The sequence below is a fragment of the Alosa alosa genome, chromosome 20 (genome assembly GCF_017589495.1).
Source record: "Alosa alosa isolate M-15738 ecotype Scorff River chromosome 20, AALO_Geno_1.1, whole genome shotgun sequence".
Taxonomy (NCBI): domain Eukaryota; kingdom Metazoa; phylum Chordata; class Actinopteri; order Clupeiformes; family Clupeidae; genus Alosa; species Alosa alosa.
The window spans coordinates 28037501-28062324 of record NC_063208.1 but is presented as its reverse complement, the minus strand read 5'-3'; the positions used below and the strand labels follow the sequence as shown (position 1 = coordinate 28062324).

The 24824-nt window shown below is 43.7% G+C and overlaps 3 protein-coding genes across 3 annotated transcripts in view; 2 read left to right on the top strand and 1 right to left on the bottom strand.

The window, feature by feature from the left end:
- Positions 1 to 1828: 1828 nt before the first annotated feature.
- rftn1a (raftlin, lipid raft linker 1a) lies at positions 1829 to 10517 on the top strand. Its single transcript, XM_048229179.1, is given in 11 exon segments — positions 1829 to 1952; positions 3703 to 3855; positions 5178 to 5249; positions 5252 to 5360; positions 5554 to 5650; positions 6431 to 6824; positions 6970 to 7221; positions 7809 to 7915; positions 8013 to 8116; positions 9227 to 9299; positions 9669 to 10517. Coding segments are annotated over 10 exon segments (1764 nt in total). The 5' UTR covers positions 1829 to 1952; positions 3703 to 3704; the 3' UTR covers positions 10074 to 10517.
- A 136-nt stretch (positions 10518 to 10653) lies between these two features.
- Positions 10654 to 19656, bottom strand: oxnad1 (oxidoreductase NAD-binding domain containing 1). Its single transcript, XM_048229573.1, has 8 exons — positions 19549 to 19656; positions 18988 to 19167; positions 18466 to 18529; positions 14358 to 14464; positions 12788 to 12929; positions 12076 to 12324; positions 11753 to 11861; positions 10654 to 11373 (listed from the first exon to the last, which is right to left on the bottom strand). The coding sequence occupies exons 2-8, from the start codon at positions 19089 to 19091 to the stop codon at positions 11219 to 11221; spliced, it is 930 nt and encodes a 309-aa protein (XP_048085530.1). The 5' UTR covers positions 19092 to 19167; positions 19549 to 19656; the 3' UTR covers positions 10654 to 11218.
- Positions 19657 to 22277: 2621 nt separating this feature from the next.
- Positions 22278 to 24824, top strand: part of gpnmb (glycoprotein (transmembrane) nmb) — an 8293-nt gene continuing 5746 nt past the window's right edge. Inside the window, exons 1-4 of the mRNA XM_048229859.1 lie at positions 22278 to 22416; positions 23795 to 23950; positions 24053 to 24196; positions 24599 to 24739. Of these exons, the coding sequence (XP_048085816.1) occupies positions 22347 to 22416; positions 23795 to 23950; positions 24053 to 24196; positions 24599 to 24739 (511 nt within the window). The 5' untranslated portion in view covers positions 22278 to 22346. The remainder of the gene's footprint in view (positions 22417 to 23794; positions 23951 to 24052; positions 24197 to 24598; positions 24740 to 24824) is intronic.

Here is a 24824-nt window from a genome sequence, read left to right as displayed (position 1 = left end):
CTCCGTCATCCATCCCCTCAAGACTTTCTGTTTGTTTGTTTTTTCCTGTATATTTGCCATTATATTCATTACTATTCAGTAGATTAATGCAGGTAATCTGTCTCTGTCAGCTTTGTTATCTGTGAAATACTCCACACACACACACACACACACACACACAGCTAGAACTCGTAGCTAGGTGGGTAAGTGGCGAGTACAGCCAGTAGCCTTGTAAAGTGTGAACCCTGAGCTGAGGTTAACCATGTCTGGTGATCCTCCATGCTGCTGTCTGGCTGAGTGTGTTAATGAAGTGGCCCACTTACACACACGGGCACGCACACACACACTCACAAACATGCAATAACACAAAGCGCTCCTGCTATGTTGGTTGTTGATGCAGTCTCTCTCTCTCACACACACACACACACACACACACACACACACACTGAGTGGTCCTGCTATGTTGGCTGTTGATGCCATCTCTCACACACACACACACACACTGGGCAGTCCTGCTATGTTGGCTGTTGATGCCATCTCTCACACACACTCAGACATACATACACACACTAAGCGCTCCTGGGCTGTGGGCAGTCCTCTGCCGGTGCGTGCGGTGCGGTTCTGAGCGCTGGTGTTGTCCTGTCCCATCGCCTCTCCTCTCTTGTGGGCAGACTGCTCTTTCAGACAGATTGCTGTGAATTATGGATCAGTCTCGCCTACTGCATGTTAAATATGAATACATTACAATGACATTTCATACACACTCACGCACAACCCACACTCACACACTCCTGTCCTCACCCAGCAGGCACTTCACACAACACACAAACACACCTCCATCATAATGTGAAACAATACAAACCAAAGCTTTCAGCTGTCAGTTATCTGAACTCCGTCCCCTGTCTCCCACTGACCCACTAACAGCCCTAGACGCGCGCACACACACACACACACACACACACACCTCGCTCACTCCATCCCTACTTATCTGTCTGTTACCACTCTGTACACAGTGTCAGTGAGTGTGTGTGCGTGTGTATATGTATGTTTGTGCATGCGTGTGTGTGCATGTTTGTGTGTGTACGTGTGTTTGTGTGTGTGCGCCTGTATGTGGGTGTGCGTCTGTGTGTTTGTGTGTGTGTGTGTGTGTGCGCGCGTGCGTGTTTGTGTGTGTGTGCATGAGCGAGAGAGAGAGACAAATGTGTAATTTTCTCTCCTTTGGTTTAGCTGCTAGTGAGACATAAGGTAAGATGAGTGCAATAAGAGAGGCAGAGAAACAATCACTTTTCTCACTCTCCATGAGTGAGGAGGAGAGAGAGGGAGGAAGAGAACAGACAGGGAGAGAGAGAGAGATAAAGAGAAGGAGGGATGGAGAGAGGGACAGAGAGAGAACTGGAAAGATAGAGGGGAGAGAGGGACGGAGAGAACAGACAGTGAGAGAGATATAGAGAAGGGGGGATGGAGAGAGAGAGAGAACAGACAGGGAGAGAGAGCAAGAATAGGAGAGAGAGAGGGAGGGAGAGAACAGATAGGGTGAGAGATAAAGAGAAGGAGAGAGAGAGAGAACAGACAGGGAGAGAGATAAAGAGAAGGAGAGAGAGAGAGAACAGACAGGGAGAGAGATAAAGAGAAGGAGAGAGAGAGAGAACAGACAGGGAGAGAGATAAAGAGAAGGAGAGAGAGACATCACACACAGTTTAGTAACACAAATGTGCAAATGAGATGAGAGAGAACAGACAGGGAGAGAAAAAAGAGAAGAAAACAGAAAGTGGTTAAAAGAGAAGGAGAGAGAGAGAGAACAGACAGGGGAAATAAAAAGAAGGAGAGAAAGAACAGACAGGGGAGAGAGAGAGGGAGATGCAGACGGGGAGGCAGAAGGAGCAGAACTGGACACAGGAGTGAAACAGACGAGGACTCACTCTCAGAGAACTACAGTCAGCAGCTTCACTCAGTCTTCTTTTCACACACTTAAGGTAAGTCAGGCTCCTTCCTTCCTCTCTCAACAACACACACACACACACACACACACACACACGTTCAGCTTCCTCCACATGTGTGTTGAGATTGTCAGGCTGCACTTGGGAGGATGTGTTGGTTTACTTTGGACACATAAGTCAGTAGTATAAACCCCACCCGTGCATACACCCCAGAATCCTGTCTCCTGAGGGAATGATAATCTGCTGCTTTCACTGCATCTGTCTGTGTTTTTCAGTCTGGGGATATAGTTTAATATGGATACACACACACTACTGAAATATTCATATCATCTTTCTGTCTTTGGAAAAATAAAATGGGTGGCAGTTGTGTGTGGTTACTGTAGGGGTTTCGAGGCGTTAGGGATTGGGTCAGATGAGTTGGGGGGACATTGTGCGATGTTCTAACATGTCCCTAAGTGTATTCCTTTCAGTTACTTGGAGTGTGCCTGTCTGTCTGTGTACAGTTTTGGTGGTAACAAGGAATTATGTCCTGTGAATCAGGTGCGCAGTGAGTTCACCACTCTCTCTCTCTCTCAATTCAATTCAAAGGATACTTTATCTTTCTTTCTCTCTCTTTCTCCCTCACACACACACACACACACACACACACACACACACTTTCTCTCACACTTCAGTATCTCCCTATTCCTCTCCATATCGTATTCTCTCGCAGCTTCATGAATGTGCCACTCTTTCCTCTATCACCATGTGCCATCACACCTCCCATGCTCTCCCCCACCTCCATTCTCTTTACCCTCTGTGTGTGTGTGTGTGTGTGTGTGTGTGTTCATGCCAGTATGTGAGCCAGTATGTGAGTTCTAAATGCACTGCAGTATAAGCACTGCAAAATGATTTTTTTTTGCCCAAGCTGTCACTCATAAATCTATTTAACACTATCTGCTCATGTCCTTGTGTGTGTGTGTGTGTGTGTGTGTGTGTGTGTGTGTGTGTGTGTGTGTGTGTGTGTGTGTGTGTGTGTGTGTGTGTCTGCTTGTGTGTGTGTGTGCGCGCGTGCGTGTGTGCGTTCGTGCCTGCTTGTGTGTGTGTGTGTGTGCATGCGTGCATGTCCATGTGTCCGTAATGAGGTTGATTCTCCATGCTGGTGTGTTGGACTGAAGTTTGTCATCTGTGTCAAATCCCACCTGACAGTGACACTCTGCGTGTGATGGGTAGTGCACTGTGTGTGTGTGTGTGTGTGTGTGTGTGTGTGTGTGTGTGTGATGGGCAGTGCACTCTGCTCAGTCCAGCACAGTCCTGATTGCTGATGCTGGACCTGATTAGCTTACTGAGATTATGGTGACCTACATGTAGAATGGTGTGTGTGTCTGTGTGTGTGTGTCTGTAAAATGACTTCTGATGCGTGTGTGTGTGTGTGTGTGTGTGTGTGTCTGTAAAATGACTTCTGAAGTGTGTGTGTTTTGTGTGTGTGTGTGTGTGTGTGTGTGTGTGTGTGTGTGTGTGTAAAATTACGTCTGCTGTGTGTTTGTGGAATGCATTGCATACTGTAAACTAACCTGCATTCCACTCATAACCCAACTTGATGTTCCTAGATAACTTATGAAATTCAAGTAGGAGTTTTTATTGCTTGCTCTAGTTGTGGAGGAGTATTTGGGAGTGGTCTCCTCTCTCTCATCACTCTTTTTCTATCTCTCTTTCCTGTTTCTCTCCATCTCTCATCCTGTCTCTCCATCTCCTTCCTTCCTTTCTCTCCTTTCTCATCCCTCTTTCTCTCCATCTCTCTCTGTAGTGATGGGCTGCAATCTGCCAAAGGGGAGTGGTTCTGGTGATGATGTCATCAGTCCAGGCAGAATCCAGTCCACCGTGAGAAAGACGCAAATACACTCCCAAGGGGGTGTGGCCTATACATACCACTTCCTGGACTTCCTTTTGGGAAAGGAAGGTAGAGGCACACATTCACGCATGCACACACACACACACCACACTCCCCACACACACACTAAGATACACACACACACCACACACCCCACACATACACAAACACACACACACACACAATTTCTTGTCTCTCTTATCTCACTTTTGCATGTGAGTTTTACTTCAGTTGAGTACTTTCCAGATATTGGAACACATACACACGAGCCAAGCCGTGATTTACACGTGTTAAACCCCTCTGCCATACGAGTCTGTCACTCTCGCATGCACACATAAATTCATAAACTCATTTCCCTCTTTATTTTAAGTCTTCTGTGTGTCAATTAATTCATCTCAGCACACACACACATGCACACACGCACGCACCTTAGCTCTGCTCACAATAGCGGGTTAAAAATGTAGAAAAGCTGAGAACATATGGACGTTTCTCACACCTTTTATCATATCTCATCTCCTGCTCATGGCTTTTTACTGTGTCTCTTTTTCACTTCTTTCTTCTCTCTGTTTTTCTCATTTTCTCTGTCCGCCCCCCACCATCACTGCCCCCCTCTCTGGAGGTGTCATTTGTAAGATTAAGATTTAATTTAAAGCAACACCAAAGAGTATTTTGTACCTTAAAATAATGTTTCCAAAATCGTTTCAGTGGTTCATCAACTCGTAACAGAGTGAACGGCACTTCTGCATTCGCTTTGCAACCCTCTATCGGCTATAACCGCACTATGCAAGTTTGCCAGATCGGGTAGCGGATCTGTAGTTCGATGGAATGAGACATAAGAAACTACAAATTTGACTTGCTTCTGATGTCGCAAATACACGACACATCGGACGAATACATCGTACTTTCATAAAATCATGCAACATATTCTACCTTGTCTGTGGACATTGTTATTTGCAAAGCCTGTGCTGGATAAACAAATAGCGTGCATGCTACAGAGGAAAAGTGCTTTGGCGTTCTGTGTTGTCTGTTCTCAGTAAGGATTAAGGCCTCTATGCATAGGCGCCTACATGAGTCTGGTACACTCCACTTTCGACATTAGATTCCATTTGATTCCATTGTTTTCAAAACAACACAGCACACCTCTGCAGAACCCTTTTGCCGCCACCGCTAACATTACGATTCAATTCTATTCTTGTCAGCGCCGCTTAATAAAATCCATTATTTAGCAAATGCTTGCTGGTTACCATTTTCATGTGACATACAGAGTGTCTGCACACTCATGTCAGAGGCTATTTGTGGAGTGCAGCTTCACCTGTCCAATCATCTCTCTCTCTCCCTCTTTCTCTCCCTCTCTCTCTCCCTCCATCGCTCCCTCTCTGTCCCTCTCTCAGATGTAGGTGTGTCGTCTCTGCTCTGCCTGTCGTCGGTGAGAGAGTTACCTGTGCAGGTGAGGGAGTGGTGTGGCCGGGGTATGAGCTGGTCGCTGTTCACCCGTTCGTCCACTCCTGCAGCCCAGAGGCAGCCAGGATGTACCGCAGCCTGCACAGGGCTGTGCTCATCAAGGAGGCAAACGGGTACACACACACACACACACACACACACACACACACACACACACACACACACACACACACACACACACACACACAGCCAGGATGTACCAAAGCCACACACACATTTTGCAGTCTGTCCCCATCAAAGAGACAAAACGGTGCATGTTGTGGTAGTAAACATCATATGCAACTTATGTTTTTGTTTTGTCCTCAGCTCTGAAAAGAGGCAGGAGTGTTGCTTGGAGACAGACGTGTGTTTCTGTGGTCACCAAGTTCCCGACCCAGAAGTGTTCCAGAACTACATGAAAAAGGTCAGATTCAAATGTTTTTCAATTTAACTTTGAAACTGCTAAACTTAAAAGAATTTTAAGAAAAAAGATGCTGTAACCTTTTGACCCTTACTAAATCCACCATATCTCTTGTGTGCACAGCGGCCCTCTAAGATATAGTTATCCTTAATACTCATTTCCACTGGGAAACACACTTACTGCCAACATCTAATAGCACTGCCTGTTCATTTAATCCCTCTACAGTGTGCACTAATGTAGTGTTGTTCCAACATTCTTATAAACTCTGTATGCTCATGTTGCATATATATCATCTGTTGTTTACATGAGTGCTTTTTTCAGGCCTCGTTGGCGTAATAGTGGATGTCTTTTCTAATTATTATTTGCCTTTAATGATGGGTGTGATATGTTTTTTTGTGGTTTGAGGTTTAATGATGGATGTGTTAAGTTCTTTTCGAGTTTTAATGGTATGCGTATCGTTATGGTAATGTTCTTCATAGTGGATGCCTTTATTCTGGTTTAACTTTAATGGTAGACGTGTATGTTTAGACGTGTTTGTTTTGGTGTAGGGTATACTGGTGGATGAGCGCTGTTCTTGTCTTGCTGCATTACTGGATGTGTTCTTCTCATAGTTATGGCTTTGGTGTTGGATATGATCTTCTTATGTGGTCCTGGGGGTCCACTGAAGGGACCAGGACCAGGTTGATAAGGGTCTGGTTGTGGTTTTGCCTTTAATTGTGGACATATTTATGGTTATGACTAATGTTGGATGTGTTCTCTTGCGGTTCTGGGGGGGCATGGTAGGTTCAGGACCAGGCGGCTAAGGGTCTGGAACTGGTCGGACTTCTACAGCAGCCGGGGGGTGGACCCTGCTTCCCTGGCCACTGGAACTCTGAGGAGCTGTCCTCTCTTCACTCCACCCCCTCCCCTGTGCACAGCCAATCAGAGCAGACTCAGGCCAACCAATCAGAGAGCACGTCTCCAGACATGAGCCTGGGCGAGGCGGAGGCAGAGTTCCTGGGGTGGAGGTGGGGCAGACAGGCCCAGCTGAGCTGGACAGTTATAAACCAGGGCAGAGCGATGTGGACACACGAGACCGTCCAGACGACGATGGGGACGAGCAGAACACACACGACACACAGCCACCACAGGAGAAGCAGACACAGAACACACACATCACACTCAACAATAATAATGTGCTCCTGAAACGGCCTGAAGACTGCCATCAAACTCCACACACTCAGAACCGTAAGTAGGACTGTGTACACCGGGTCTGTAAATGTGTGTGTGTGTGTGTGTGTGTGGCTGTGTACTGCATTGTTTAGCTCGTGTGTTCATGCCAGTTAAAGAGCAGCTATTCATATTCATTCCCTCATTGTATTTGTTTGTAGGAGTGCAGCTATTTGCGTTGTACAGGCACACAAAGAATCTGATTGGCTCACAGAGGTTCTACTCAGTCAGGATTCCACTGCAGCTACAATGGGAGGCGGGGTTTGTGACAGGAGTCGACGCCCACTGGCTGGATCATATGAACCAACACTTCCTCAATGGGGCCAGCCTGATTGACGGATTTCTATGCCTTGTAGAAGACACAGGTACACGCTCTAACACAACATAAAGCAAATGAGAATGTCCGCACACCGGAGAAGCTCCCAATCTTTAGGTAAAAAACGGCTACGTTTCGATCCTTCAGGATCTTTTTCAGGCAAAACAAGACCCTGAAGAATACTCTGTCAGGTCAAGGGGTTTCCGGTTTTTAATTTAAGTTTGGGAGCTACTCTGGCGTGCAGACATTCTATTTTGCTTTACCTTCGTGATGCTTTGTCCTGCACCTGGCATAAAGGCAGGTGGGATGTGTACCCAACCACTCTCCCAAACACACTCTTATGCATACATACAGTATGAGTATTCCCAGTACATAGTTAAGTGACCAAACAGGATAAGTTAACTCAAGAGTTAGTGATAAATCTCCTAATAGAAGAGCCCTCTATTCTATGGCTGCATTCTCTTAGCAAAACAAATCCATAGGGCTCTTCTTTTAGGTTAACTAAACCTTATTGATTCTTGCAACACTGTCCATCCAGTGGTCATCCAACCACAGTGTAATAAGTGTTTGAAACATTAGTGATCCTGTCAATAACTTCATTTCAATCTCTGCCCTCCCTCCTCCAACTCTCTCTAGCACCCTCTAGTGTTCAGGGGGTGTTCATTTTCCAGGCCCCCCCAGATGATGCTGAGGTGACCACATCCTATGATGCTATAGTAGTGGAGCAGTGGACAGTTATTGAAGTGAGTCTTACTAACAGGAGCTACTTTAAAATAACAAACAACCTCTACTGCAGTCTTTACAGTGTGTGTGTGTGTGTGTGTGTGTGTGTGTGTGTAGGGCGTAGCAGTGAAGGTGGACTACACACCACTCCTGTTATCTTTGGCGCCGTTTGGATGGAGGCTGATGTGTGTGCTGCCTACACCTCTCATCCGCACTAACAGGTACAAACACACACACACACACTTCCCTCATTAGAGCTGTTCGATGTTAGATTTGTAGTAACCTAAAGACTAGGCTGGGCTAACACATGCGTTACATTCATACAAGGCTTTTCTAGGTGCCCAAAACTTCACATTTACAGTGAAGAGGGGGAACCCCACCACCTGAGAACACATTGAAGAAATCAATCAATCAAACTAGGACAGCATAGGGTACTGGGATTTTTGTTTTGGCCTGATGGAAGATTGTCACCCACAAGCCACCCACCTACACCACTTTCAGCAGCTACTTAGTTGGTCTGGCTGCTGACTGCAGTGAGTGACATGGGATACCAGTGCTGCACCTCAGTGAGTTCAGGATCTCATTGGAAGGACAGCATCTCTACAGCACAGTGTCCCCATTACTGCTCTGGGGCATTGGGTTTGAGCTATGACCAGAGGGAATAATACCCCCTACTGGCCCCATACCAACACCACTTCCACCAGCCACTTGGAAGTGGTGTTTTAACCAGAGACTTTCTAATGAGGAGACACAACACTCAAAAAATCCTCCATAGAAATGCATGGGGCTAGTTTGTAACGCCGTTGTCTACACATATCCCACCCCTTCCTCGGCAAAACGTCGACATGTGAATACATTGAGCCAAACATGTGGTGTGATGTGAATACATTGAGCAAATCATATGGTGTGTTGTGAAGACATCGTGCCAATCATGTGTTGTGAACTCGCCGCTGGAGCAACATTTGTGTCGTGAAGCCTTGCGCATGCACATTTCTGCCGAATAGGATGCCCGATGAGTGCCCAAAAATCATTGCAATATGGCCGCCGAGTGGAGGGACTTGCCTAAAAGGACTTTGTTTTAACCAAGCCCATACCTGCATAGCTTCAGCTACTGGCTGTTGTGTAGAGCTCAAGTCCTCAAAATTTTTCTCTCTCTCTCTCTCTCTCTCTCTCTCACACACACAACTAAAAGCTGACCAAATGGTACACACGCTACATTTCCACCCAATTGAAATCAGTGCTGCACCTCACAGGGACTAGTTTTAGAGCTGTACGAGCCCCAGATGCAGCTGAATCTGGGCTGACTCCTGTGTCCTCCCTCTGTCCCCTAGCGACGGCAGCCTGGCCACCAAGCAGATCCTGTTCCTGCAGAGGCCCGTGCAACTGCGCAGGAGGGAGCGCCGGGTAAGTGATCCATCATCCAACTCCATTAGTCCAGTGCAAGGACTACTAACATTAACCAATTCCAATTTCAGTTCAGTTACAATCAGTCAGTTGCTGTCATAACTCACCTTGAGTTGTTTTGTAAATGTGTGCAGAGAAGTGCTGTGTTTGTGATTTGCATGTGTCTGTGTGCGGAAGTGTCTTTTGTGTGTGTGTGGCTCTGAGGTCTCCAGGGGAAACTGCACACAGCCAAATTTACTCTTTCTATTCCTACTCTGGGCGCTAATATTAGCTTCACAGACATCTAATGAAAGGAGGATCTGAGGTTTGCACTAACTGTACACTCACTCTCTCTCTCTGTCTGTCTGTCTGTGTGTGTGTGTGTTGTAGAAGCTGCTCTTCAAACGGTTGAACAGGACAAAGAGAAACTCGCTCAACTGTGGAACAGAAGACGCTGAAACAGGATGGGCAATATTTCCCCAGAGGGAGGAAGAAGCGGAGGAAGAGGCAGACGGAGAAGGAGAAATGGAGGAGGAAGAGACAGGCGAAAGAAAAGAAGAGATGATCAAGGAGGAGGGCAAGAACCAGGAAAGCACAAAGAGTGCAGAGGGAGTCAGCCAATCGGAACCTCTGGATGAAAGAGAAGATGGTGTGGCTACAGAGGACAATCAGGAAGTAGGAGGGGCAAGTGAATGTACCAATCAGGATGGCCAGAGTAAAGAGGAGGAGGAGCTTAAACAGGAAGAGGAAGTGAGGCAGTATGCCACGCATGCTCTGTTCTCTGGGGTCTGCTGACAGGAGTGACATCCCTCCATCATATCAACCAGCAACACTCCTCTCACAGAGCCAGAGGCTGAACACCCTGACCAGGTCAGAGGTCGGAGTCTGGAGACAACACACTGAAAATGTGGACTGTGTGTGTAAAGCACAAATCCCAACACAACTACATCAAATGGCTTTTTTTGTTAAGATCCAACCCTTATTTCTGTATTCATTTAAACTTTTGGCCAAAATCTTTGAAAACTCCTTCGAGCTCCACCTTCAAGCGGAATTTCGGTATTTTTCAACCTAGGGTCAAAACAAGGTTAATCAGAGGACAAAACAAGGTTAATCAGAGTAGTTTTGAGTAAAACCGGAATATGCATTTGTAATGAAATAGGATATAGCCTCATATATAGCATATAGTCTCAAAATATCATCACAATTTAATGCTGGTGTGGAGAGGGTCCCTGCAGAAGAATGTTCACCTTTCTAAGTATAGAGAAAGAGTATTAAACAGGACTGTTTGAGAGAAACCATCTTTCAACATTCTGCATATAAAACTGCATATGTGTGATGGAAACGTGTATTCAACAATTCATGCAGACAAAAGAAATGGCCCACAATTGTCTTATATTTAAAAACCCAACTTGGAGAAGTTCATTGTTAACATTACAGCAACTGCATTTCTATGTGCAATGTTCCATAAATACTTTCCTCTCGCATGAGTCCATCTGTACAAAGAGCACTGAGCTGATCTGACCATCTGCTTTCTGAGTGTAATAAAAATCAAAAGAATAAAAACAGATTAAAAGCTGCTTGGCGACGTCCTCTCTCCTCTGTTCCTGCACTAGGTAGGCAGTCCCAGATCCAGGTTAAAACATACTCTACAAGCTGGAGACTTAAACTGCACTCAGGCTCAGGGAAAAGGCAGGAGGAAAAAAAAAAAAAGTTCCAATGTGAAGTTGTGTGTCAAAACAGGGACTTATTTTCCGTCCAGAGAATAATCTCAGGACACGTCCATCATCCCCAGAGGGTCTCCATGGAAACATTGAGTGTTGTTGTTGTTGTTGTTGTTGTGTATGGCCTGATTCCAGCGTAGAGCAGCAGGCAGCAGCGGTCAGGGTTCTGACCCAGATGGGTCCGATGCGGTCCGGTTCTCAAGGGGTTCTGGGAAGGATCTACCACCACTTCTCATAGCGGATGCGATCCTCGGAGAGGCCCTTTGAGCGCAGAAAGTTCGACACGCTTTCGATCATGGGCGGAGGACCGCAAAGGTAACAGAACGTCCGCTCACTCAAACAATGCTCCAGCTGCGCCTCTGATATCCGCCCGTCTGTGCACACACACACACACACACACACACACACACACAGAGAGAGAAACACAGTGACTAACAGCAATTCCTTGATGCTCTGTACATTATATAAAGTTCTAGAAAAAATTAAGAGACCACTGCAAATTTTTCTGATGTTATCCTATGGTTGCTGAATGACAATCAAATGAGCTGATTGTCAAATTCAACTTTGCAGTGGTCTCTTCATTTGGAATATGACAGTCAACTCATTCGAATGTCACTTGCCGACTGTAGGATAACATTACAAAAATGTGCAGTGGTCTCTTAATTTTTTCCAAAGCTGTATCCCATTACAATTACAGGCTCTGGTAAACATAATATATTCATGTTTATTGTGCTCTGTGTGTGTGTGACATACATCTAACGTAAGGTTGAAGCTCCTGCTCAATTTCTGCTGTCTGCTGCGTAACGTGGAAGTTGCCGGAGAATGTCTCAGGAAACTCCTTACACACCTCTATGATTGAGCTCTGGAGACCCAGGGAATAAACACACCCACGCGCACGCACAATCCCATTAAGCAGCATTCCTCTAGATGAACATAAGCAGTTTTTCATATTTACATTCATGTCCTCTCATTCACACTTAATCTCACATGCCTATTTACATGTGCACATTCTCATGAGGATATGTACGTAGTTTTAAAATACCTTAGACACACAAACACACACCTCACTCACATACCTTGAAGAGCAGCTCTTGTGTGTTCTTGGCGCTGTAGAGGAGGTGTGTGTGTCCTGGTGTGTATGTGCGGTCAGTGGTGTGTGTGTGTGAGTGGCGCTTCAGGTCTGCCGCGTGTAGAAGCATCGAGTAGAGGGGGTTGATCCCCACGCCCCCGGCAATCAGAAGCAGGTCCAATGGGCTGTTGTCAGGGGTGGGGTCAAAGTAGAAGTCTCCGCCCACTCGCACTGCCACCTGGGCGCCCAACGCACACTGAGGAGGAGACAGATGAGTCGAAACACACACATGCACACACGCACACACACACACACAGTACAGTCAACATAGCCCTCTGATCCTCACACACTTAAACCTGCAGTTGGTAAGTCTGACAGATTGAGGCCAAAATTTTGAATGTTTACAACTCTCATGCCCCTCCACCTCTACCACCGAGCACCCTCTCATCGAGTTTGAGACAGTTAGATCTCACACAGCCCTGCTCTGATTGGACCAGAAGAACCGGGAGCTGTGGATTTTTGCAAAACAAATAACAGGCTCTAGGTGGAGGTAGAAGTGCAGGTTTTTTTCCAAAACCGGGTGATTTATGCTGTTCTGTTGGAGCATAGTGTCGGTTTCAGTGAATAGGATCAAAAAAATCTTGCCAACTGCAGCTTTAACACATATCAAAAGGGAATGTAAAGGTACAGTCCACAACTGAAACACTCAGCACACCAACCTTGGTGTGGATCCAGTGTGCAGGGGGATGTTCTGTGAACTTGACGGCCAGCTCGATCACGCCTTCCCTCTGGAGCAGACCAGGGGCCGAGCACATGGAGAACCCCCCCACTTTCTGCATCCCAGGAATGAAGAAATCAACCCTGCGGAGGAATTTAGACACACACACACTTTATTTTATTTTATTTTTGCATTTAGCTGATGCTTTTACAGAGCAGACACAGATACCCCAGAACCACAGGAACAGAGAGATATATAGGGGCAACCAGCCAATGGAACCCTCCCAATATTCATACCGTGATGAATGGAACTTCTTAAGAGACACACACACACACACACACACACACACACACAATATTCAACTCAAAGTTTGGCCCCTGAATCTGCTGCTGCTGCTGACTGGTACCGAGTCATCCAGACAGTTCATGAAATCTGGCGAGTTCACACACAGATCTCCGTTTCACACACAAAAAAAGCTTGAGTTGCTACAGCCAGCAGTTAACGCAGCCAGGCAGCTACAGTGCTACACTCTGAACATGTAAGCTCACAGACATGCCCCCAGAGTGTAGCACTGTAGCTGGCTGGCTGCAGCAAAAACACTTTTCATGTCCTCCTCACCAGTGTTGTGCCAGTTCACAGCTTTTCTGAACTAGTTCAAGTTCAGTTCATACATGCTTAAAGTGAACAGTTCACGTTCAAAGTTCACAATTTTAATTCTGAACTAGTTCAAAGTTCAGTTCATTTTACTTTTTTCGTGAGATATTCAAATAAATACTTTTTTTTCACACTCACGAGCTAGAAATCACTATATCGCTCTTTGAAGCTGCTCATTGTCTACATTTGCTCATGACACTGCAATTGTGGGTTTCTTACCAGGTGATGAAACTTGCAGCAGTACAGACAAGGTAGACCAGTTCTATACTTAGTGCAATGAAGTCCAGCCCTCCGCGCTCTCGGCGTTGCTATGCCTACCCCGCTCTGCTGCAATTCATCACGGGTAACGTTGTGCAGAAGCCAGTATGCTATTCAACTATTCTCAGCCGGACACTACGTTGCCCGCAATGCATTGGCGCACAATAATGTCAAAACCATTTCTGTCTGGTGATACATGATTTAAAAGCGGCACCAGCGAGAATAGAGGGAGGAACCTTTCGTTTCAAAAGAGAAAACAGATGTCACTCAGTTTTCAATGGAAAACAAATTCCAACGTTCATTTACAGTGATGTCTGCCATTCATGACACATAATGTGAACTAATTCACGCTCAAGTTCTTTATTAAAAAAATGTGTTGCGCTCAGTTCAATGTTCACGAAAAAATGAGCGTGTTCAATGAACGCGTTCTTTTGAACTCGTTCACACACAACACTGCTCCTGACTACAGCTAATGCCAAATAACCACTTTCCACATGATCTCTATACCACATCTGGTCCCAGGTCAGTCAGAACATCCTTCTCGAGTGTTCACAAACACACACACACACACTTTTAAAAAGAGTTAGACAAGGGCAGGGTTAAGGTCACAGGTGAAAGGTCAGAGGTCAAATAGGACAGGTCAGAGGTCATGTCCTCACCATTGTCCAGCTCTGAAGCTGAAGTTGGGGTCCGGTACCTCCAGACGCAGTCTGCGGATAGACGCCGACTCGTTGATGATACCACACACACGAGCAGGGAAGACGTCCTGTGAACACATTGATGACATCATCAATCATTGACAGACACTCAACCAAATCTCAGCTCAGGACCTCAGCCTTTAGTTTCAACCCGAGATCGCTGCTTTTATGTTTCTCTTAAGTTACAGGCTCACACTGCGCTTATCAATTTCTGTTGCGCGTCATCCCCTCCACATCAATAGCAATACACATGACATTAGTAATGTGCTCTGTGACACTATTTGTTTTCTGAAGAGCATTTGTTCAATGTCACCTCCCAATGGTTGAAAGGCACATTGCACACTTTTCCTCCTCCTCCACCCAATCAAATCCTCAGTAGATGGTCAACAATATGTCAAAACTGCAGAAAAGTTTATCAACACCATCTTCTGCATATTCCAAACTGTGGGTTCCAAACCCGTGGTGGGCCCCCCGAAACCCAAAAAATGCAGTTTATCCTAAACCTGAACCGTGGCACCGAGGATGAAGACATTTTTATGGTATGTTGGTCTCAAGGGCCCACATCAACCTAGCCCATAATCACTCATTTGTGATTTGCACCCCCCTGTAAAAAATGAAAATGCAATATCATTCTGCTTTAATCGCCCCTCTCTTCAGTTAAGATGTTCAGAACTGCACCAAATTTTATGTGTATGATTAACCTGACATTCTGTGGAGGTATGCCATTTCATAGAATTTCATCCATGGGGGGTCTAAAAAAATGTTATTAAAAAAGTTATTTGTACATTTAGTGACTGTACACTCATTGGCCGGTAGATGGTGGTGCACACACATACACACGCGCACGCGCACACACACACACACACACACACACACACAGGCACGCACATACTATCGGTATTGGCAATTAGAACGGCCGATAGATAATTACAAATTTAGTAAGATTAAAGGAAAAACAAATATTCATCATTTGGCAGCATTTCCAGCATTGGCGTTACATAGTCGTTTGTCCACCAGATGGCGCATCTTGCAGTGAGATGTAATTTGGTTGGAAGTTAATCTAAAGTGGGTTGGAAAGACGCTGGACAACACTGTAGTTTACCGCATAGAAGCCCATTTCTTCTTGAAGCCAAAATAAATCTGAGAATGTTTATCGGACATGCTTGATTTTAACTGCAGGTACGTTAATCTTATACAAGTTGTATACCCACGACCTAGGTAAAAAAATGTTAGGCCTACCGTTAGCAAAGGTTGAGTGATGGAGGCCAATTTGATTATTGACCAGTGTATTTGTAGAAAACCATAAATGCGGTTACCAAGCAAATTGATTTCAGCCACTGATCTATACTGTGCGATGGATGATTTACGTCTGATACAATTTTGCCTATGGCTATACATGCATGAGACTTGTTTGTTTGAAGTGCTTGTTTAGGGTGTGACTATGAGAGGTGAATCGATGTGCTTTGATTCCAGCTTGGTAGTTGTAGTTTATGCGATTAAAAAGCACGTGTGTGTGTGGGAAGTATCCAAACAATGATGGCTTTCATTATGGCTGCTTTAGCCACAGACCTTCAGCTACTGTGCAGTGGGTCCTATTTAGAAGTGGCCACTTCATTCACGCTTTCTGTGATTCATGCTGGGTGAAATGTATTACAACTTTTCGCCAAGAGGTGGCAGCTTAAGTCCGCTTGATACTGTAAGGTGTTTTCAACCAGTGGTCCGGGGCCATCAGTATTTTTCCCACGAACAATCAACAATAACGGACACAGCTCTCAACTTGGCCCGTTAAAATGTGAACAGTCTAGCGACGCATTTCATGAAGTCCCTTTTGGACATGTCAGTTATTTGTACCACTGGTTAGATGTAAAACTGCATTTCGTTTTAGACTATTGGTATTTAATTTGTGCATTGACAATAAAGTTGAATATCATATGAACTAAAGATGACTAAAATCGTGCATATGTAGAAGAAGAAACATTAACAAAAATTCATGGCATGACCTCTCTTCTTGATAGCTGTTGAAAACTGCATGGAAATGACAGGGATTGTTTTGTTTGTTTGTTTGTTTGTTAATTAATTAATAAATAAATAAATAAATAAATAAATAAATAAATAAATGCAAAACTGATACCTTCTGCTTTCCCCAAATACAATGTAGCCTACAGGTGTACATGACCTTTCATCAGTCCAGTTGCAATGGATGAACTGTGTTGAACTGCCCTACTTCCAGTGGTGGATGGAATGTAATGAAGTAACGAATTGCTACAGCAATTATCTGTACTTTTACTCCGCTACATTTCTACAACACCATCGTTCCTTTTTAAGATACATTTTATGATCAGTTTTTTTTCTCTCTGACAAACACGTTTGTTTTACCGGGCGGCGGGGTTGCTACCAAAGATTCTGGAGCGCTACGTGCCCAGCTTCTAAATCTTTGAAACATAAGCTTCTAGTCTAGACCAGGCAAAGCGTGAGCTTGTAGCCATCTGCATTCGGTAGGCTATATTCACCAGACCCATGGCTACACTGGACATGCAACTGTGTTCTCCGCCTGTTATTTGCAGCGTTAGGGCCTCCTCTCAGATGAGATTGCTATCTGCGGATCAGCAAAGTTACAGGCTATGCCCATGCTTCTGTCACACGTCTGATCATTTGCGGCACAAATGAATGGTAGACTATTATAGAACCGCTGGCGAAAAAAACGTAACATTTTCCAGATTAGGAATTATTTCTTAATTGCGTGTGATCAAATAAAGAGGCATAGCCTACAATTGGGGGGTAGTAACGTGAGCGCTCATTCAATGTCTATGAGCGTCTGCGCAAGTGAAACTGAACCTAATCATAGACACCTTTCTTAGCAACATTTCTGTTCAATCAGCAGAATTGGCATTACGATCCACCCGACGTTTCCCTTGTCTACCCCGTTAAACTTCAGGCTCTCGTGTTTTGCGAGATATTTTACTCAGCAGATCCTAGTAGATAACCAGAATTACAGTCTCTAGAATTGTAGGTCAGAATGTAGGCCACAGATGGTAAGCACAATTGCATTAGCTTAAAACTATTTAGTCGAGTATAACCTAAAACTTGCTTAATTAAAATGCCACAGCCCATACTGATTTTTCTTTTAGAATATAGATATTAAGAGAATAAATTAACCATTTCTCTGTGTATTTATACTTTTACTTAAGTACTGAGTTTCAGTACTTCCTCCACCACTGCCTACTTGTGATTGTTTAGAGATTGTAAAGGTTTTATAACAATGTTTCAAATTTTTTGGCTAGTGCTACAAATCTATTCACCTTCGCAGCGCCAGTAGGCTACTTGCTGTGCAGCCCGCACAAATACACGGGCAATGCAAACAAGCATACAAAAAAGTTTCAAGAGTGGGGGTGGAGTAGAAGATGGATACAAATTGATTAGTGTTATTTATGTTCGCTGAACGGATGTACAGGACTGAGCGGTGGTCATATTTTGTACTGCTATGTGGTTTAAGATTATTTCACCCCTGACACAGCAGCCAGTGGAAACAGGTAATGCATGGCTGTAGGAGAGGTTCGCAGTCTCCATTCAATAATTGTATGAAGGGTTTGGATCAGATCTACACCTTAGCTCCAGAAATCTATTGCCATCATATGTTTTATAAGACATTGGTTACTATTGAGCATCTCACCAGCAAGTCAATAATTTTTGACATTTAAAGTGTAGGCAAACAAGAGCTAACTAGCATGTTCGAGATCTAAATAAGGGATACTCGGTGACTTTAAAAATGACTAAACCAAAACACAAGCACATTCAAGTGGCCTGAATGATCGTTTTTGCCTTTGAAATAAAAAATAAAGTGATGACCTCCCAATCAAAATGCCGTCCCCTTAGATGATATTATACAGCTGTTAAATGACATCACACAGCTCAAAGAAGCGTTAGACTAGTGGTTTGATGTAGGAGAGGGGCTCAAACAGCTTCTTGCACTTTTTACCGAGACTGGCCAAAACAACTCTATACCAGATCCCAAACAGTCAAAATCAGTATGCGAGTCTGTGTTTGGGAGGAAGTGTTAATACACACACACCATTTGTCTGAAGTTACTGGCCGTTCTCTGCAAGTGGTCAACCCTTCCAGGCGTCGTCATTTGTCTACAACAAAGAGGATAGAGTGCATGTGATAAAATAATACTGTTTATCAGGACACAAAGCACAAACAACAATGTGAAATCCCTCATAAACGTGCCTCCTCTTGGAGAGAGATGGACTTTTTGTAACCCTAGGAGGCCTTGGTATATTTCATGACATGGTTTACAGCACATCATTTCCAACCAAAAGTAATGTTAATCATATGATTGACACACAACAAACTGTTCAACAAAGTATGAGACACAATGTAGACGTTTCCAGAGGAACAAACAAAATGCTGGCCTGTGGCCTTACACAATAATCCATGAATGTACTATGCTTAACAAATGATTTAACAACTATGTATCGATACTATGTACCCCGATCTTGTAGACCACAATGTGAATATAAACCACAAACTGCACATAATAAACAGGTTAAGCACCCAAAATAAACAAGAGGTAGATTCCAAACTGGCTTACCTTGAGAAAGTGCAGGAATACAATGTGCCCGGTCGAAGAAAACCTGCTATTCCAGAAGAGAAGAGGTTTCTAGCGGCCGTGTTTAGTAAACAGGTAGCACTCATCTCGCCTCCTTGAGATAACTAACTTTACCAGAATGTCTGTGGCTGTGAACAGTCAGCAAAGGATGGCGAGTGCCTTCTGTGGACATAATGACAATGAATTTATAAGTAGACAAATAACGTGAAAGTTCTAGCAGAGCAGCAACCTCTTTGTTGCTTGGCTAGCTAACGCTGTAGGTAGCTAACGTTCGACACTATCATCAGCAAACCAGCTTTCTCTGATATTTTAGTAGATGTTTAACCTCCGTTGCCCAACTTTGTAAACTAGTTCCAGGCAGTTTTTTTCTCGGAAAGTGCTCATTAATCTGGATGACTTACTTGGAGATCTATCAAGTGGCCGGCTAGCATACATTCATTCATTACACAACACCAATAATGTTACCATTATGGTCGTTAACAGTTGTTCCTACAAACGTATTACTGCCAAGTATGTATACGTAATTGATTTCGACACACTCACCAATCAATGTTAGATGTATTTACATCATCTTGTTTCATAACTCCTGTCATGTGTAACCAACACACACACCGGTGTACATGACCTTCGACTACGGAAATAATTTGTCCTTCATTGGGGATTTTTTTACTGGACTGTGCATCACGGATGTGTTGTAGCGCCCCAGTGTGGGAAGGATGCTGCCTACATGCAAATAATACTGATAATGCTGATTTGCAAGTAGCCTATTTGTGAGCAATATGTTGGGTATAAATAAAATATTTGCATGTATTGTTAATAAATATGTGATTTCCTTCCTCTGTCTTCTGCTGCCTTTTCAAAGTCCATTTCTGTCCTCTTCTGTCAATTCAATTTGATTCATAGAGCTAGGCTATTGACATGACAAAAATAAACGTTGTATTGACAAAGCATATCTTAATGTACAGGTAGTTAGTAGTATGTGAAGGAAAGAAAACAAAGACAGAACATCATCATACAGTACTGCAACAGCAGTGTGTGTGTGTGTGTGTGTGAGTGTGAGAGAGAGAGAGAGAGAGAAAGAGAGAGTGGATGGGAGAGTATGTGAGTGTGTGTATGGGAATGCATGACTGTGTGTGTGGATGTGTGTGTGTGTGTATGTGGCTATGTGTGCATAACTGTGTGTGTGTGTGTGTGTGTGTATGTGTTTGATTCTTTGTGTGCTTCACTGATGAGGTGATCCCTATATGGCAAGCATATAATAATAATAATAATACCTTCGACTTATATAGCGCCTTTCATGGTACCCAAGGTCGCTTTACAACACATGGATGGGGGGACCTCACTAGTAACCACCACCACTGTGTAGCACCCACCTGGGTGATGCACGGCAGCCATTATGCGCCAGAACGCTCACCACACACTAGCTTGAGGTGGAGAGTGAGGGAGTGAATGAGCCAATTACAGTGGGGATGATTAGGGGCCAGATTGAATGAGCCAGGTTGGGAATTTAGCCAGGACACCGGGAACCCCCTACTCTTTACGATAAGTGCCATGGAATCTTCAATGACCACAGTGCCATGGAATCTTTTAACAATGACCACAGTGAGTGCCCCGACCTGGGGCATTAACGATCTTTTCCAGAGGGAAGGATCTACTGGCCATCTTCCTACAGTGCAGTGGTCCCCAAGTACTAACCAGGCCCACACCTGCTTAGGTTCAGTAATTCAGCTAAGACAAGGTATTGGTCTGGCTGCTGGCTATATATCTTGCTGTGACTCTTGCACTCTCTTACTCGCCTAATAGTATTCTTAGACTTTGGTTGTTCTTAAAGTTTTGAAAGTCTGGGTACATTTTTTCTTAATTTAGGAAAGAATTGTTTACATATTTCCCATTGGCAGCATTCAGTCAAGAAGTGAAACTCCTTGGTTGCCATTGGTGCACAGCATGTAAAGGTTTTACTGTCTGATATCAGTGACTGTGAATAGTCTGCCATATAGTGTACTCTCTCTTTTTAGGGCCAAATCATACTGAAGTTCATTTTTTCTTTTTTCTTTTTTGTTTGTTTTTTGTTTGGTAAATTGGTTAGGCCAAATTGTTTGAGGAAGGGTGGCAAGGTCCTGAGGCTGACTACTTGGTTGGATTATTGGCTTTATAACAACAGGTGTTTGAAGAATTTGAAAGCTCTTTTTTCTATTTTAATTAATAATGGGTATTGGCATAATTCAGCCCTGCATGCATTGTTAGGTGTGTTCTTCTGTACCTTGAGGATACTTTTGCGGAACTTCCTCTTCTTCTGTCTACTGTTGTCTGCTATCCATAGCCTACATTTTCTGAAAAGCTCCTAAAAGTATGATTTTCCATTGAGATTGCCAGCTATAAGGGCTCACACTCACTGCTATGCCTATCTTCTTACAGATGTGAGTGAGACTCACTTGAAAAGTAAACAAAAAAGGCACTGAACAAAAAGTAGTTGTCCCTCATGAAGTTGAGCTGGCCTGTGCAGACATATGACTGAAGTCAATTAGCCAGGCTTATTGGAGACCTAATAGAATATGTGTAGCCTATAGCAGCCTGTCCTTTGAGTAGTTAATATCCTACTGCTCATTTGAGAAAGGTGAACTGCTGCATAAGGCTACTTGGAGTAAGTCTAGGTCTACACTCTAGTTTAGATTCTCAGATAATAATAACTATTGTATAACCATTGTCAAAATGTGATTCATGAAAATGTGCCTCAATCCTATTCGGCTACATGTTTTGTGAGCCTAACATAAGCTATAAAACATTTTGTGACCATTGACAACGTTGTCCAGTGAATATAATCTGATGTTATTTGGCACGTGTGCAGAGCTTGTCTGGATCCTGTGACAGAAAAGGGGACGTTTAGGTCGCGCCTGGCTGACTCATGGTCGATGCATGTGGTTCCATCAGATTTTGTCATGAGAATGAGTGTGTCCTTGTGAAATTGGGAGTGACGACACCACAAAACGCTCCTCGGGGTCACCAGAGGTGAGAGGAGGGAATGAATCCATCCATTTGGATTGTTTAAATCCATTTGTATTTTTGTTTGTGAGGGGGTACAGTAGCTGTGCAGCTGAGTTTTCATGAGTGGCGTGAGTCCCGCGAGCGAGCGCACTAATAAGACATGAGATGCATCTCGTTATGAAGTCGTCACATGATTGCGCGCGCCATGCCCACTATTCAATTATGGCCCGGGCGCAGGGGGGGAAAGGTGCACGGGAGCCTGTGCGATCAGACGGCACAAGAAGGATCCGGGAGTGGACGCTAAAAAATCCTCGAGGAATAAGACACGGGAGGGTGAATTTGCACGCGCTAAAGGAGCTATGGAGGTTTTAAAATGTCTATGCTTGCTCATCTGCGCATTTGTCATCGCTCAAGTCGAGGGGAAAAAGAGTAAGTATTTATGTTCATTAGGATAAACAATAGAGCGTACAGAAATCAATGTTATTAAATACATACAGGCAGTTACTCATTCTGTTTAAGAAAAATGTGTCTCTTTTCAAGCTGTACATCCTTTCTTAAAAGAGCAAAAATTGCATTGGTCTTCGTTTCTTGTACATTAACTGAGCAGGGAGATATATTAGGCTAATCAAGTTCTGGGAAATATTAAGTTATGTAAGTAGTCGATTCGTTTAAAAGTTGTTATAGGTATGATTTTCTTATCTAAATATTTTATTTTGTGAATGTGGTAAATCTGGAAACTCCTTATCCTGTTTATTTGGCGCAGTGGTGTCCGCGCGCTTGGCCTCAGTTCAGTCCCATGAACTCAATTATGCAGTTACGTGAAGGCGCGCACCGTGTCTTGTGAATTGAGTTTCTCGGAACAGACAGTTGTGCGTATTCACTTTAGTCTCTGTTAATTAAATAGATAGATAGATAGATAGATATAGATAGATAGATAGATAGATAGATAGATAGATAGCCAGGATTATTACACAGACTGGAAATACACTGGAATTTGGTTATATATTTCAGACAGATTATGGGTTGATTCATGTGTGGAGGATTGTCTCTTCTATTATCCTTTAGAAGATACATAAGAATATTAATATTCTTTATATTCTTCCTACCCAAACGTCCAAATCAACAACATATTGTATCATGTTCTTCGCGTGGTGTAAAAGGTTAGCCTGCTGCATTCTTGCCCAAGCGTCCATTACAGGTGTTCTGTTGAAGGAATTTTAAATTAGAATCATTAACAAAATAATAATAATCTGATTTTGTTGTCAAAATGCCAAATACCTATGACACAAACTATATCATTAATAGAATAGAGGTTAAACGAATATTTGCCATTTTGTTTTTAGTTGTTTAGGGGGTTTTAGTTGGTTACTTTTTGTATGGTCATGTTAATAGCCTAATGTAAAATGTAATTATAGACTATGTGAAATATTTTAGTAACCTTGTGTATTCAGAGGTTCAGAACGACCATCATTGGAGGTCTAGAATTTTCTTTAGGCTTTATTTGAATAAACAACAAAACAACAAGCGTCTTCACCTTACATTGCTTGAATAGGCTATACCTGTCACATCTGGACTTGTTGCATTGCACCGCCTAGTGGAGATAAGAAGAGAGCCACATCCATAGAACGTTTTTTATTCCCATACTATACTTATACTTCAGCATGTTTGTGTGGAGTTCTGATCAAATTCAAGCTCAAATTCATTTGAATTTAAAGCCCACCATGGAATTTCTCGAAACACAAAAACAGTGGCACATTCATAGCCATTTGTTCAGTTTGATTAATCTTATTTTAAAACTCTCCCACAGCATACGCAGACATGTTCCCTCATAAGCACGTAGGCAAGTTACCTATCCCAGGCAAGTTACCTATCCCGTTCCCCATCCCGGGATGGGACCCTGACTCTATCCCTTGGGACGATAAACTCTACCCGCCTATGAAACCAGAACTCCAACGCAAACGCGGTAAGTATATTAGAGACTTTACATTGACACTTGCCACCATAAACACCTGGCGGGTCTGCGTGGCCAAACTGCAAAGGCAAATCCGTTTCTTTTCTGACTCAGGACCCGCGCCGACGGTTCGTCTGACGAGTGACAGTCCCGCCATGAACGGCTCGAGCATCACTTTCACCGCGGCGATCGAGCACGCCCCGTGCACGAAGGAGGGCGCCAACGGGGATCTGGTGAACGACGAGCACTGTGAAGACGGTATGGAGGCCTCAGGTGCTTCTCTAACAAGCTGACCTTCTCTGCTTCACCAATTTAAACAATCCGTTCAGACAGTGATGCTTATCAAAACAAGATAAATAAATGATAATAGCTAATGGATATGACGAAATCCTTATGGATTTCATTAACTTTTTCGTTAGCCTATCCTTATTTTTGAAAGGTAGACTAATATCCTAAAGCTTACAAACATAATGCATTTTCATAAATCACAGTTTTACATTTCAGGATTAAAATCAAATTTCCAAATACACATTATGAGAACATTTGTAATTTAAATTTAGATATCTCCGAAAATTGCTTCCGATTATGTTCCTCAAATAGCCTACTTTAAATACGTCAGTAACTTATTGTCTTTTTTTTCACGTTTCTGACTGAACTCAGCCAATGGATCATGGATGGATGACTACGGCTTTGGGAAATGTACGAACTTAAAGCGCTGTAACGTGTTCCCGGACGGGAAACCTTTTCCTCAGAGCAACGACTGGAGACGCAAGGGCTACGTCTATGTCTGGCACACCATGGGTAAGCGACCAAGCGCACGCGCGCTACCCATATCCCTTGGTCTGCAGGTCAGACATACCATCACTACACGGATCAGTTTACTTAA

Bases quoted from the DNA above. Each gene is read 5' to 3' on its own strand.
- oxnad1 (XM_048229573.1), bottom strand. From the start codon at position 19,091: ATGAGTGCTACCTGTTTACTAAACACGGCCGCTAGAAACCTCTTCTCT. The intron at 11,862-12,075 runs GTATGTGAGTGA...CTGGGTCTCCAG, and splicing joins CACAAGAGCTGCTCTTCAAG to AGCTCAATCATAGAGGTGTG. The intron at 11,374-11,752 runs GTATGTCACACA...GTGTGTGCACAG, and splicing joins GCTTCAACCTTACGTTAGAT to ACGGGCGGATATCAGAGGCG.